Here is a 16261-nt window from a genome sequence, read left to right on the forward strand (position 1 = left end):
AACTTTCCTACACACAAAAACTTTCAACTTTTCCATCACATTATTCTAATTTCAATCAAACTTCCAATTTTGGTGTGAACTAAACACACCTTAAACACACCTTGGATATGACACATTCTATACTAGGAATCTAAACAGATGTATATCGAAATTTATAGTAATAGAAATATATCACATCCAGTACTAGGCTGATTTTGTATGGGACAGAAGAAGTAGGTAGTATCAGCTCTCGCTATCGGATGCAAATAAAACTGTCCAGACTAGCACAGTTCACAGTTTGTTATACTGTAGCAATGTGATGTAGTGTGGGGGTACTCCACAATATTACTATAGCGATAAATCTGAACATCGTGAAGTACCCCCACACTACAAAAATTGTTGAGAAAATTACATACAGATTTTATAGTTGTAATTGCACCTGATTTTAACCTAGAGCTCCATCGGTTGCCCTGATAAGTCAAAGACAAAAGATAAATTTTGAAATTTCAATTTGAAGTTGATTTTAATATATTTTTAATGTAGTTCTATTTTTATTGTCACCTTTTAAGTCGCTAGGAACACATATATAAAAATTTTACCTATACATTAAGAGAAAATTTCACGAAACTACATATACTTTGATCAATCTATCACAAAACTACAGATTTAAAAAAGTGTATCATAAAACTACAAATTTATCATCGTATTTTTTTCCTAAAACTACATATTTAAGGTATAATATAAAAAAAATAAATTTATCATATTTATCACAAAACAATAACTTTTGCAATTCAATAGTGCTACGGATATAAACTCTAAAGTTTGTAGTTTTTTTATAATTTTATCACTAAATCTGTAGTTTTGTGATATGATGTTCTATATCTGTTGCTTTGTGATAAGTTTAGCGCTGAATCTGTAGTTTGTGATATAAATTTTTAAATATATAGTTTTGCGATAGTTCGATCAAAATATTCGTAGTTTTGTAAAATTTACTTATAAGTTAATTTTTATTTTTAATAAGTTAAAATGACTTATTAGGAAATATGGGCAACTAATGACTTTCCTAGTTGTCTGCTATCGTGCATTGCAGACGTATGGGATTTTCTTGGACAGTTGGGCCAACAAATTACCATCGGGTCTTTCAACATGAAAATCTGAACAAGGGCCCGCTGAGTGCGGACGAGTCCGACGACTTTGGGACGAGTCGTGACGGTCCTGCTGGAGTCCCTCTGCACCATAGCGGTTGCATCCAACCCATCCCATTGCAACACGGCCCAACGTCCAAAAGGAATAAGTTAATTTTTCCTTCTTCAACTAACGCCCAAGATGATTTTCACCCCTCAGCCAGCCTCATCCATTAAAACTGGCTCATTTTACGTCCCTGAGCGGTTTTGTCCAACTACATAACACTCACATGGCACATTGATAGTCTGTCACTCTGTCCTACGTTGAGTTTTTTTTTTTTAACAGCCGGTCAGAATTGATTGGCGTTATATTGATAGAAGGAGAAAAAGTACAGATAGCCAAAGGGCTAAGAAAGAGAAAAACTATATATGACAACATGCAAACAAGCTTGCACGTAGACTTCCTAGCTCCTCGTGACAACATTCTCCCAATGTGTTTAGCGCCGGCCATACTCCACCAACCTAATTCCTCTTAAATGCGACTAATCATCTGGTGTACGGTCGCCTCCTTTGCTCTAAAGATTCTTGCATTTCGTTCCTTCCAGATTTCCCAAGCAATGAGCAAGAAGAGAGTTCTGAGTCCTTTCTGTTTTGTTGCTTTCGGGTCGCATGTTCCTTGTGTCCAAAATTAAACAATTCCTACGTTGAGTTTAAACGGGTGGTTACGTGGCAATATGGTCAGCCAGATAAATAAAAAATAATGGAAAAAAAATTGAGCTCCATATGTCAATCAGCAAAATAGACCCACGTGACCCCACCTCTTTCTCTCTCTCCTCTTGCCCTCTCAGCACACTGCTCGAGCCGACGACAGCGCTCCTCAAAGTCTAGCTGCCCCAGACGCGACCACATGGTCCTTCCTTCACCTGCGTGGCCTTCTCTGCCGGGACTGCCGGGAGTATGTGTCGTAATTATAAATCTGAAAAGATGTGCACTTTTTTAATCACGTTTCGTAACAAATATTACCAGTTTTGCTGTTTGTCACTTGATATTTTCACCTGACTTGTCTTCTTTGCTTTGAATCCTTCTGTTTTCCTCCATTTTCCTCTATCCTTTATCCTTTTTCTATTCCTGAATAAATCGTGGAATCCACCGAGTACTTTGAATAAATCGTGGAATCCCTAATTTGTCATCGAGTCTGATCTTCATCCTCGGTCCAAAAAACTGGATAGAACGTATCTCCTAACTTACAAAACCATGCAAACGAGGTCCCTCGATAGTATTGATCTCGGGTTTAGCTGACGTGGCGTTTATATGGATCGTTTAACTAAGTCTTCGTTCCACGTGGCATTGCTGTGACGCTTACATGTCAATTCAATCTTGAGAAATAATACAACCCGTAGGGCCCACATGTTAGTTACACACAAAAAAAAATGATGGGGCCCATGTGGCTCGCATGCCATCCTCCCTACCCCTCCTCTCAATCTCCTCTCTCTCCCTACAACGAAAACACAGGAGCGCTCGGGCGGCGGAGTGGGAAGGGCGACGGGCCGATTGGAGTGGCGACGGCCAGCTGAGTGGAGCGAGCGACGGGCGTAGCGGAGTGGCGGCGGCTGGAGCAGGCCGCCGGCGGAGGAAAGGGGCAACAGAGGGCAAGCTCTCGCTTCCCCACCTGCTTCCCTATCATAGCTGCCGCCGAAGACAACAACAACGAGTTCGAGGAGGAGGAGGACGCGCACCTCACCATCACCATCGCGGCCCTCGCCGCCACATTCGCCATCCTCCGAGCTGCTCTCTGACCTTGACAGCGTCCTTGCCGTGGGCGACAACGGGTGAGCTCCCGCTTCCCACCTGCTTCCCCGCCATTGTGGCCGTTGAAGATGACGAAGACGATGGCGATGGGTTCGAGAAGGAGGAAGAGGAGGACACAAACTTCCATTGTGGAGATCGGCGCCGACAGTGGATTGCTGCTGCTTCGCTCGCCGCCGCCCTGCTTCGCCCCTTCGGCTTCGCGCGCCGTCGTTGCTCCGGCTGCCGTCACCCCACTCTGCCTGCCGCCGCCCCGTCGACTTCCTGCACCACCGCTCCGCCTGCTCCCATGGGACTTCCATGGTGGGAGAGAGGGGATAGGATACAGAGGGGGAAGAAGTGGGGCCCACTGACATGTGGGTCCCATTATTTTTCAATATTAATATTTGACTGACATGTGGGCACGCATATTTTGTTTTATTTTTTTAAATTGTTAAATTTTGCTTCATGTGCCACGTCATATGAAGATCAAGTCAAATTACCCACGTAGGCACCACGTCAGTTGAAAAAGCTGTCCAAACTGCCTTGGGACTCATTTTGTATCGGTTTTGACAGTTGAGGTACCTGTTGTATCTGGTCGTCGAGTCGTCGGTTCGTCGCCCTCCAGATCCATGCCGCCATTGTCGAGTCATCACCCTCTCGCGCTCACCGTCGTCCCCCGTTCGCGCACCGAGGAGCTCATCAAGTTGTCGCCCTCTCGCACTTTGAGGAGCTCATCGTCGTCGATTCGCTCGGCCTCCTCGACCGCCACTGTGTCCCCATGTGGGTTGGGCTTGAGCGGTGTCGGGAGTGGAGAAGCGCCGATGGGGAGGGAGGAGAGGCCGACGGCGGCAGAGTTCGTCGCCTCGGCGCGGGGAGTGGGGAGAGGCCGAAGGCAGCGGCAGCGCCGGTGAAGTAGAGAGGGTTGTGACCCGGTGGTGGTGGTTGGTGGGTTAGATTTGTATTTTTTTTCTCCATTGTAAGGTGTTCACTGTAAAATTTGGCCTTCGTTATAAATTGAGAAAAATATGAGGGTTGGAATCAAAAGTGGTAGTGGCTGAATCGAAAAATTGAAGTCACCGATGAGACCATTTGCACTGTAGGTAACCAAATTTTTTGTCAGTTGATATTTTCAGCTGGTTTGTTTTCTCTTGTTTGAATCCCTTATATTTTTCTCCATTTTCCTCTTAACCATTTTTCCATTTCCCTCTAACCTTTTATCCTTTTCTTTTCGTGAATAAATCGTGCAATGAAAAGTACTCGTGCTGACGTGCATATTCACGTGCCGCAGCCCGCAAGGTCAGTGTAACCATGTCATGTGGAGTTTTTTTTTTATTCTTTTTTCTTTTTTTAAAAAACTACTGTACTGTTGGTTACCTCTTTCATAATTTGGAGCCCTGGCCCATCCTGCCAGCCGAGACGCTGAGTTCATTGCAGTTGGCCCAGGAGCACAGGATATTGGCTTTTCTCAAACAGGCTCTCCCGGTTGTAAACTTGTAATTTGCACAGGAACGGGAATCGAGGGACGAGAGACATCAATTCATCCAATTTGCCAACCATCTCCATCAAGTAAGCACAGGAGCGTTCACGAATCGTCGATTAGTGAGAGAGAAAATCGCAACAGGCTAATGAAGGAATCAGTGGTGGTGCGCCGTGCGCGCGGTTTCTTCAGCTGTTGTGGCCGCAGCAGATCGCCTGGGCGATTTTCGCGCGGCGCTCCGGGCGGAGGCTGATGGTGAACCAGAGGAAGGCGAGGACGGCGACCCAGACGAGGATGTCCAGCGACAGGTGCGTCCTGGGCTGCGACACGATGAACGTGAGCACCAGCGTGGAGTACGCCACCGCGAACGACCACCGGACGTTGCGCGAGTCCACGGGCATCCGCACCAGCAGGCTCAGCGTCATCACCATCGAGCTCGCGAACCCCATCCAGCTCGCCCCCATGAACACCCAGTACCTGACCATTACACAGCCGCGTGCCGTTCAATTCGATCGTTGTCGTCGAGCCCTTCCGATGCATGTACGTAGCTGTGGACAGTACGTGTACCTGGGACGGTGCAGGTCGCGCATGATGGGGTCGCCGGCGCGGTGGTCGTCCTTGGTGTCCTGCCAGTAGCCGCCGGGGATGTTGGTGCCGAGCTGGTACGTGAGCGTGGTGATCAGCGTGGCCACAACCAGCAGCGTGTTGGCGTCGTTGCCCACCCAGTGGTTGGGGCCTCCCCCGCCGAGCCGCTCCTGGTCCATGGCCTGCTCGTTCGGGTTCGGCAGCGGCGGGTACACGGCCGGGACGCCCATCTCCACGCCGCCCGGGTCCCGGTGCGCGCACGGATGTTGCTGTGCCATGGCGCCACACGGCCTTTGCTTAGCTTCTCAACCAGGTCAGCTCACAATTCACAAGTGAACATTGATTGGCAGATGGCTCTGACCCGTTGGGTGCGTGTTGCGAGGGATGGAGCTTGTGATTACCGTGGAAGTGGAGGAGATGCTGGCGCCTGGCGGAGCCGGTTATATAGATTGGATCGCTCGGGTATCCCGTCCGGGTCAAGTCAACTGTCATGCCGTTCTCCCCCAGCATTGCCTGTGTCTGCTGCCAAGTCTAAACCGCGTTTTACCACGAGCAATTTGCTCTATGATTATGTAGGCCCAGACAGTACACTGCAAATGTGCGTTCCGTTGAAACGTTCAACGGAGTACGTACAAACTACAGGTCCACAAACCTGTACTTCTCAACCTGGGATTCAGAAAACCGGTTGCTAAATACGGAGTAAGTAAGATCTCAACATCACTACAGTTTCTGATGTGACACCTGCAAATTCCAATCTTGCTTTTGTTGAGCTAACATATGTTCAATGCAACGCCATAGTTCCTTCGCTGCCACACATACTCTCTCTTTGCTTTCCTCCTGTTGCCTGTTGGACGAGATGGCAGGATCATAGGATTTTGTTCATCAATACCATATGTTTTAGAAATATTATTTTAGTAGATCATATTATTGGTAGAAGTTGGGGCTTTGTTCCATCTCGTCCATTTTATGCTTTTTTCTGTTCACTTCTAAATTTTTTTTTAGCTGTGTACCTACGGACAGAGGCTGAAGATATAATCCATTTCCAATATATAAAAAATGCTATAAGTTTAGTTCGACTTAAGAATTAAGCTAAGGTCGTAAGATCTATGTTCATCAATCGTGAAAAATTCATTAGTGTCTCATTACCTTATTGCAATTAGCTTAGTCAACTTGTTACTTGCACGGGGATCTGAGCCAGACATCTTCTTTTTTGGGCTACACATGGCTACCTACAATTGCAATCAAGATGCTGACAGCTGATACAAGATGAAGAACTATACTACACACGAATAATGAATCCATCTCCTTCGATCCCAAAACTATTCTGATGGCCTGATCAAGTCCACCGCCGGTAATCGACCCAAGTTGGGGATTGTTAATTACACTAAACAACCAGCCTTGTGCAGCTAGCTGAGTATGAGGCGGCAATACGAGGAAGGAAGTGCGTCGTCTGAGCCGTGAGGCAGAGATGAGAGATGGCAGAAGGGTGTGGAAGGCAGAGGTGGTGTGGAAACACTCTTTGGGTGGTCTTATATAAAAAATGGCACCAATAAGATCATCGGTAATCCGTAATCAAACGCGAATAAACAATAGATCTAAATTTAATCACGACATCTAAACACGATATTTAAAAAGGAGGCTCAACCGAAGTGTATATTACATATCAATGTTATCAATAATCCTCAACTAGCTAGGCCGATGGGTGTGCCTCTATATTTAAGAGTGTGTCCAGAATAGAATCCGACACTAATTTTACTTTGCACTATGCATATTATAAGTTTACTGAGACGCCACTCAATAAAGATTATTAATTGATTGAGATAATCAGTAGCACGGAAAACACAATAGTGATTAGCACATGATTAATTAAATATTAACAAATATAAACGTGAAAATTGAGATATTCGATTCTTAAAAGAAAACAACGTAGAAAGTGTTTGAAAAACCGTACCATTTAATAGTTTGAAAAGCGTGTGCCCACGATAAACGAGAGAAGCTCCCCTCAACAGCACAAACAAACGAAACCTAAGGCTGTGTTTAGTTTCCTTCAAACTTCCACAAATTCCGTCACATCAAATGTTTGGACATATGTATGGAGCAATTAATATGGACGAAAAAAAACCATTTGCACAGTTTGCATGTAAAGTGCGAGATGAATCTTTTGAGCTAAATTACGCCATGATTTGACAATGTGGTGCTACAGTAAACATTTGCTAATAACGGATTAATTAGGTTTAATAAATTCGTCTCGCAGTTTCTAAACAGAATCTGTAATTTGTTTTATTATTAGTCTACGTTTAATACTTTAAATGTGCGTCCGTATACATCAAAAAAAGATTTGGAGGAGGAACTAAACACGGCCTAAGTCCTACTCCCTTCGTCCCATTTGAGTGAAGCCTGCCCAACTTTTATCTTCTGTCTTATTTGAATTTTTTTTGAAAAAATTAAAAACATAAGTCACACATAAAGTACTATTCGCGTTTTATCATCTCATAGCAACAAAAATACTAATTATAAAAATTTTCAAATAAAACGGACGACTTAAGTTGGGCATGGAAACTCATGGTTGTATTTAAAATGGGACGGAGGGAGTACTTTATAACTAACTTTGTATACATATATTTGACAAGAACTCTAATGGATGGAGCTAGTCCGGTCTAGTTTTTCCGGACTACCTTATATATAAATTATTGTTTTTAATATTCGCACGTAATGTTGGTTCCACAATATTAATACAAGTGATATCCGATGGACGATAGTTTCTTAACATGCATCTGCCCGTTGACAGTGGGCGCGGATAGCCAACCTCATGTGGATCCTGCATATTTCTATTCACAAATATGTATTTAAAACCTTATTATTAAAAAAAATCAAAATCCAGAAACTATATATATTTTTACTTAGATTTTTGGCTTTCAATTCACATGTAAGTTCATCCACATAATTTTGAGACTCACATATATGTTTTAAACAAAAATTTATACATATAAATATAACTATAACTGTATATATAGGATTTTATACATAAAAGCATCCTATGTATAAACATTTAAATCCGAAACCTGAATCAAAATTGTGTATATAAACTTTACATGTATAAAAGTTTGGGTATATAAACTTTTAAAATAGAAACTACGTAGTAGTAAAAAAAATGGAAATGATCAGGACGTTCGTGCGGGGTGAACGCTCACCCGTAATTTTTTTCGATTGATAATGCCCTAGTATAGAGATAGAAAGAGATGACACGATAGGTAAACACGAACAAGCGTAGCCGTCTCATTTGTATATGTACAACGGTCACAATAGTTTATTTGTCGAAGGAACATTATGTTCTTTATTGGACTATGTTCCGCCGATGTTCTGATGTACGTACATATTAACATATGGAGTGGGCACAAGTCTTTTATGGAGTATTATCTTTGGGGATTCCCATGTCCTATTTTAAGTAACATTTAAAGGTAGAGCTCGGTATAAACTATTAGACGATACATATTCATTTATAAGGTATTCTAACCATTAGTCCAAAAGATAATTTTTATTGCTACTCTTTTCATTTTTTCATAGGCTAAGAGTCGTTATTAAGTCATTGTGTTAACCGAAGTAATGATATTTCTCTTCTTTTTTTTTTTCATGTCAACAAATATTTCTAATTAGCATAGCTATGAGTTCTATTATTGACCATTGTTTATTTTCGTATGTTTTCATGTACCGGAAAAGTTTGACTCAATATCCCGATGCTTCATTCGTTCTCTACAACTTGTAATAAGGGATGACTAGTTGAAAAAACATTTTTCTAAAAATGTGACGCCCATGTTTTTTTTTTACTGCAATCACTATTTTTTTCACCATGCATGTGATTGCTAAATATTCTTTAGAGGCGTCTAAATTTCGTATGACTAAAATTTTAGTCATTTTCCTCATCCAATGGATGTCATTCCAATGGTTTTCATCGCTCCTACTATTAATTAATAAATACAAAATCCTTTTTTCATAGAAACAAAGTGGAAAATGATACTATCCGGGCGACCGGCGCCGGGGGAGCCGGATCGGGCGCTCCCCACACGCAGCCCTCCCCCCGAGGCGCCTGCATGCATGCTGCTGGGCCCCACCATAGTGCCTGCCCCACCTGCAATTGCAACAAATTAACCACATATTTTGGAAACCTTTATTAAGGGTATTTGGTTTATTTTTTTGTTCCACCAAAAATGTTTCACCTAGTGTACTCACAATGTTTCACTATGTATAGATCTAATATTGCAGTGAACTGAAATATTCCATTGCAACCAAAAATCCGCATATTTTGGAAACCCCCTATTAAGGGAATTCGTTTTATTTTTTTGTTCCACTGAAAAATGTTTCACCTAGTGTACTTATAATGTTTTTCTATGTATGGATCAAATGTTGCAGTGAACTGAAACATTCTTTCGCTATTTGTTGAAAATTGTTTTTATATAAGGTGAAACAACACCCGATTTAAATGAGTGAAACATTTTTTATCTACTTAGTGAAACAATTCCGATATACCTGGTGAAACATCGTGCAATATTTAAAAATAATTCAGTAATAAGCTAAAAAAAACTTCCGTCGGAATATATCCATGTGTGGTCTTGTTTTAAAGATTTAATTGCAACGAATTTAATGGTGCAATCGGATCATGATTTGAATAAGTAATTTAAGAGAAAAATTAGTTTAAAGTAATTTTGCACGTAAATCGGGCGCTGACGTAATGCTGATGTCAGCGCCCGATTTCCCCGGCCCCGGATCGGGTGACCGATCCGTAGGCGCGTCCGAACAAAGTTGCAGTGCATAGCCCTACAATATAATTGTAGGCTTCAAGTGCATGAAATGATATTTAGAAAATCCAATTTCTATATTTAAGTATATTGCGTCTCTCATATGTATCTCCTACTTATTGACATTATTTCTTATTTTTCTTGTGTGTTAAATAAATGCATGATATTTATTGTACAAGATATATAGTTTACCGTGTAAATACATGCCGGAAATTTAATTAATTTTTATAAGAATTTTGACACAATATAAATATAGATAGTCCCACTCTTAACTAATAAATAGGGACTTAATATATTCTCTCTTTCACTTTCGAAGGCCAAAAGAATATATACGATCGAAAACTGGACGCACATACTTAATTTATATTCTTATAATCATATTTTGCACCTGCACATACCTAATATATATTCTCTTAACTAAACAGGGAGTACCAATCACGTGAACGCTGGGGCGCTCGCCTCTTCTACTGCTATACGCATATCTATATACATCTCTACCAAACCATTTAAAGTTTGGAGATAAACTACCGTACTTGGTGATAAGCTCTCATCTCATCTTGGAAACCATATACTACTAAGAGCACCGTACATGGTTATACCTCTTCTTATTTATTAAAGGAGATCTACATCCGACTTCATATATTATATATACGAATCTGCTATATATATATCCGCCTGCACTGCATGCGCAAGATCGATACCCGCAACAACAATGGCGCAGGTCGAGGACGACGGCGCGAGGAGCTTCAACCTGCACGTCCGCATCGAGCGTCCGAAGTACGAGCGCCCGATCTACGAAGGCTCTGAAATCCGTGTTTCTAGCGACGTCTGGCCGTCGCGCTGCGTGCTGCACGCGTACGTCGGCGGCGAGCACCTGGGATGGTGCAGGCTTCCCGAGGGCCGCGACCACCCTCTCCGCGTAGAAGGCTGGAGCTTCGCCTTCGAGCTCCCGTTGCAGCGGGAGCACTGGGGGCGCCTGTCCCTGGACCTCGAGGTGGAGCGCCGCGACGTCTACTACGACGAGGACGACGGCGTGGTCAGGGTGTTCCACAGGGAGGACCCGCAGACGTCCAGCCGGACCGCGGTGATCGGCAGGGCGCGGGTGGCGCTGGTCGACGCGCTGCTGCGCGACGGCGACGAGGACGAGGACGAGGACCGCGGGAGGAAGAGGAGGGAGAAGGACGGCCTGCCGGCCCTGGTCAAGGGGACCCGGGAGTTCGGTGAATGGGTGAAGCTGCAGGGCTGGAGGTTCCCGGCGCGGGGGCCGCCGGCCAACGTCGTGCGCGGCCGGTTGGCCGTGCACATGTCATTGGAGGCGCGGAGAGGAAGAGGTGCGTTCGTGGTTTGAAGATGAAGAGGAAGAACGTAGGAGTATTTTGATTGGTGACAGCGTAGCAAGAATTAAGGATTTGTCATTGTTCTCTCTGAAAACGAATTACTTCGACTTATTTTCTTTTACTGCTTTGCAATTCAAATCAATTACTATGACACAATATAATATATTAATTAGAGATCATATATATATTCGGGATGATGGTGAACAAATAGTCACTGCTACAGAAAACTACATAGGATCATGTGACTGCAAGTAGTTTGTAAGCAAGTCATGGAATTATACTGTCGACTCTTGCGTCGCTCTCCCCTGGGGCGGCATGGGAGGCGACGAACCCGGCCGCCCCTCCCTTCCTCCCCCTCCGTCTCGCCACCGCCCGAACGCAAAGCCGGCCAGCCGCAAGGACGGCGGTGGCGGGGCGTCTCACCGACCTCGCTTCAGGCGGACAAGGGAGCGTCCACGACGGGGCGGTGGTGACCGCCAGTTCCGGGCTGCTCCGGCCGGATCTGGCGGGGTGACGGCTGCGAAGGCAGTGGTGGTTGAAGGCGGCGGGGATGGCGTCGGCCGAGGGCGTGAAGGCGACGGCGGTGGTCCCTGCGCGGCGACGGCTCGGTGCTCGGCGGCGACGGTGGCGGTGTCCCCTAGATCTGTGCCTCTCGGCCGGATCTGGAGGGTGGCCCGCGGTGGTGGTCGACTTGCGACGGCTTGCGACGGCGGCGGCAGTGGTAGTCGCGGCAGTTGGCGGCGGCGGCGTCGGCTGACGATGCCGGTGGAGGACTTGGCGGCGGCGCGGCGGAGGGCGACAGCGAAGTGGCCGTTGGCAGTGGCGGCGGTTCGCAGAGGCGGTGGCTGGCATCGGTGGCAGCGACGACGGCGTCCGACTTGCGGTGGCCGTGACTGTGGAGACGGTGGCGACGTCGGTGGAAGCGGGTCGCTGGCGGAAGCAAGTGGAGGCGGGGAAGGAGTCGGGTGCGAGGTGAGGATGACGACGGCGAGGTGGCTGGGCGTTCAACAGCAGCGGCTGCGGTGGTGGTGGCCGCGACTGTGGTCACCGGAGGCATGGCGGCCTCGGACGGCTAGCCGAGGGTGTGGGAGACGGCTGCATTTGGCCGGCGCGGCATCGTTTGGTGGAGGGATCGGAGACCGGCTTTGGCGCAGAGAGGCGTAGCCGATGGCAGCGGAGGCCGGCTCGGCGCGAGAGGCGCGGGCGGCAGAGATGGAGGCCGGCTTGGCGCGAGAGGCGTGGCCAATGGTGGAGGAGGCGACCTAGGTGTGAGGAGGAGCTGCCGGTGGTTTTGGTGCGGTCTTCGGCGCACGAAGGTTGGCCGGCGGGGGACGCCGGTGCAGGGGTCCCACATGTCGGCAGAGCTTGTGTGGTGGTAGAGCATTGGTGCGTCAGCCGTGGATTTGCAGGTGGTGAGCGGCGGGTGAAAACTCAGTCCGGCCTTGGCCGGACCGACAACGATGGTTCATTCCCCCTCCTGAGGGCGTTGTCGTGCTGTCTCACCCCTCAAGGGTATGTATATAGACAATTTTTGGTAGAGTTTGATTTCCGAGTTATGTGATTTCTTTTCTTTGGTGTGAAACTGTCCTCATATGTATCGATGTTGAAGAAACATTGAAGTAATGAAAAATTTATATTTTTTTATGAAGTAGTGTGACCAATGCCAACAAAAATATCTAATTATGCGACACAATTTTTTTATAGCCGTTGATGAAATATTCCCATGTATAAACAATATAATTTTAGTATTATGCCCAAGATCTCAAGAATATAAGTGCCTATATTTTCATCAATAACCAAATGTATATCTTTTAGCCGCTGCATCTAGTTTTGCATCAAATCTATTGTTCGCTCTTTTTTCCATAGAGTAATTCCACATATACACAATACTTGGAACATCTTAGATTTTTTTTCTTGTTACATTGTGGTTCTAATAAACGAAATAAGAAGGGAATGGCGTAAAACACCTATAAATAATATGAAAATGCATGCTTAGGGAGAATTCTGTAGAAAGAATAGTAGCAGAGGTGGTGGCATGGCAGGAGATTCACCACTACCACCACTATTATTTTAAATTTATTTCTGTCCCTATAATTCATAACTCCAACTATAAATTTCTCTTATTTAAATGGAAGAATATTTTTACAAGAAGTATAGTTATGTTTTCCTACTAGCACAAGAAGATTAGAGCTTCCCCCAATTTATTCAAAGCATATCATCTTTCATTCCAAAAGTAGAATAAACAAACTAATTAAGAAAGAAACGGGCTATAGGTGTCAAGTATCAACCCCAAAACCTTGTGCATGTAACACTTAAACATGTAAATGAAAGACAAGGGAAAAAATGTTTTTACCACTAATAACTTGTGGCATGCATCGTATTTTGCATTCATCTTCTTATTCACACATGCCACCGAATTATCTCACATACATGTGGACCCAAATACTATTTGAGAGATTGAACAAATGGCAACACCCATTAGGCTATTACTCTTGAATATAGAAAAATTTAGCAAAATATGTTCCCCGACACTACACCATGCCCCAAGTTTGCTTACTACATATCTGTCAGGAAAGGACCTATATGCTGTCAAATTATTTGTCAGCATAACTTTTCCCGACAGATAGGGTCTGTCAGGCCAAGTGCTGCCGGCAAAGGTCTTTTCCAACAGATAAATGTTTGCTGACAGATAACTCGACAGTCCTACAAATGAATTACCGACAGACGGAAGTTACCGACAGATGGTCCTTTACCGACAGTTAACGGATTACTGACAGATACGCAGTTTGCATATATCAGTTTTTCTGACAGATATTCTGTTAGTGTGCCCTGCATTGGGTTAAAAAAAATATAGTTCATGGAATCAAATCCTACTGATCTAGAATTGAATATACCACCAACAGTTCTCATGCATCCACATTCCACTAGTACTGAATATACCAATTCCATTTAATTACAAATGCCATGTACATAGGTTAGTTGTACAAAAAGAGAAATTCTCCTATACAATCTACAAAATGAGACAAAACGATGGCAAATCTACAACAGGCAAGGCATTTCCCTTGAAGAGAAATGCCACTCCAAAATATCTTGTGACCGCCATGATAAGTTGAGCATCTAAAAACTTGAATCAGATTATCAGAAAGACAAAAGTATTAAGGGTCAGATATATAGATTATAATAATACTCCATTCAATGATAAGTAATCTATGCAACACCTACTATTTCAATACAGAATTGAAGATCAGTGTCAAATGTGCAGGATAAGTGTCAATAACATAACTGATGTAGTTCCATTTAATTCAATCTGTAGCATAGCTTCGATATTCTCACAATCCACCAATATTAAATTACCAGTTCCATTTTATGAGAAATTTATGTTGAAGCAGTATAATTGCAATCGTAACAGATTCAATTACAATTTACAAGCAGCAAGGATTGCAATTTATCTCACAAACTATGGGAACAAACTGATTTTAGCTTACATGATGTATGAGCCTTTAAGTTAGTGTTGATCTTCTGTTCCTTCAGGTACCCTTCTCTGACACTTCAGCAAGAAGTTGATTGCTCACCCACAGGTCGCAAATCATAGCTAGTAAATAAATAAAAAGAAGATAAGTGCTGAAGTACAGTTTAATTGGCTCCCACTTGCAAATGTTAACTTATATTAGAATTGAGATGTATGTAGGTGACATTTTCATAATTAATGTAGATGGAAAATCTGAAGCCCGAAGACTGTTTCAAATTTGTACTACGACAACTCACTGCAAGGACAGCTAGCCACCTAATTTGCAGAGATCAACTAAGGGAGTTTTATTTAAAATAATTATACTAGGATGGTACATTCTACAAGTAAAAACTCAGTAAACACACAATGTACATGCATATTTCTAATAAATGGATTGATATAAGTTGGAAATGGCTTCACTAGTAAATAGAACTTGGCTTGAGTAGTTGCTGTACTATGTGGTGCATGCAAAGTTCTCAATTAGCATTTCAATTATTCCAACTGGTCCTGATAGCTGATGCATGTCTGTGTGAAATCAATAATAGATCAAATCTTAAAAAAAATGTTCACCACTCTTTCTAGTACATATATAATAATGTCTGCCATGAAATGAAAAGGAAATGGAGCAAACATAATCTCCAATTTATTGAATAGTGCATCATATAGAAGATTAGCACTTAATTGTTAATACCATTGAAGTTCTTGTAATGGAAAAGTAAGCGGAAATCTAAAAATATGAACAATTATCCGTTTTTCAATTTGATACATTAGATCAGACAGAAAATGTCCATAATGTGGTACACTACATGAGAAATAGTGCATTTTCTTAGTACTACCACATTTCTGTAAACATTACAGCTAACTTCATGAGAAATATAAAGCAGAACTGGAGCATTAGCTAAGATTCATGGGGAAAAGAGACAAGTAGGTTCACCCTAAACTCTTTTGCACCAGTATTAAGCATGGTTGCAATGCAAGTTTCCATCCCATGGCTATGAATGACAGCCCCAGCTCTCATCAAATAAGCCTGCAAAATACCAATGAAAATTAGACAGTTTAGAACACACTAACCGAATGTGCGCTCTTTCTCTTTTGGCAACCATGATTGGACAATCAATAAATGAGAATTCTATAAAAGCTCCTAATCAACACCACTCCCGAATACGGTATGCTCGATCCTAACAGAAGACACGAGAGTAGCCACTGCTCGATTAACCGCTCGTGAGGGGGAATCGAGTGCCCCTCGCAGGCAATTCGTCGAACAGGAGCCGTGCAGGCTGTAATGAGAGAGAGAGAGGGGGGGGGGGACCTTGGGTGCCCAGAGGCGGTCGTCGGCGGCGACCCAGCGCCAGGTGCTGCGTGCGTCCAGGAGCTCCATCACCCGCCCCATCACCTCCTCCCCGAGCACATCCACGGGGTCCTCTCGTCTCTGCCGCCTCCTCCTCCTCCTCCCCCTCTTCCGCCTCTCCCACTCCTCCGCCTCCCGCTTCCGCCGCCGCCGCCGCCCGCGCCTTGGTTGCCGATGACGTCGCCTGCACCTTGCTCGCCGCCGCCGCCGTCGCCCGCACCTTGCTCGCCGCCGCCGCCCGCGCCTTGGCCGCCGATGCCGTCGCCTTGCCGCCGCCGGAGGAAGCGTGAGTGCGTGACGGCTGGGTAGGGAAGAAAAGGAT

General features: G+C 44.3%; 1 protein-coding gene and 1 long non-coding RNA gene across 4 annotated transcripts; both read right to left on the reverse strand.

Annotated features, from left to right (window-relative positions):
• Positions 1 to 4458: 4458 nt before the first annotated feature.
• Positions 4459 to 5386, reverse strand: LOC4332294 (uncharacterized). Its single transcript, XM_015773583.3, has 2 exons — positions 4936 to 5386; positions 4459 to 4845 (listed from the first exon to the last, which is right to left on the reverse strand). Exons 1-2 carry the CDS (start codon positions 5229 to 5231, stop codon positions 4557 to 4559), a joined length of 585 nt encoding a protein of 194 aa, XP_015629069.1. The 5' UTR covers positions 5232 to 5386; the 3' UTR covers positions 4459 to 4556.
• Positions 5387 to 13974: 8588 nt separating this feature from the next.
• LOC4332295 (uncharacterized) lies at positions 13975 to 16261 on the reverse strand. Of its 3 annotated transcripts, none has more exons than XR_010740220.1 (4): positions 15901 to 16261; positions 15526 to 15618; positions 14569 to 14675; positions 13975 to 14200 (listed from the first exon to the last, which is right to left on the reverse strand). It is a non-coding gene; the product is annotated as an uncharacterized lncRNA (long non-coding RNA). The 3 variants fall into 3 exon arrangements; XR_010740219.1 differs by having other exon boundaries at positions 13975 to 14207; XR_001544080.3 differs by lacking the exon at positions 13975 to 14200 and having other exon boundaries at positions 14427 to 14675.

Source organism: Oryza sativa, chromosome 3 (assembly GCF_034140825.1).
Source record: "Oryza sativa Japonica Group chromosome 3, ASM3414082v1".
NCBI lineage: Eukaryota > Viridiplantae > Streptophyta > Magnoliopsida > Poales > Poaceae > Oryza > Oryza sativa.

Excerpts from the sequence above, each read along its gene's own strand:
- LOC4332294 (XM_015773583.3), bottom strand. The coding sequence starts at position 5,231 with ATGGCACAGCAACATCCGTGCGCGCACCGGGACCCGGGCGGCGTGGAG. Across the intron at positions 4,846-4,935 it reads CGCGACCTGCACCGTCCCAG|GTACTGGGTGTTCATGGGGG; the intron begins GTACACGTACTG and ends TGTAATGGTCAG.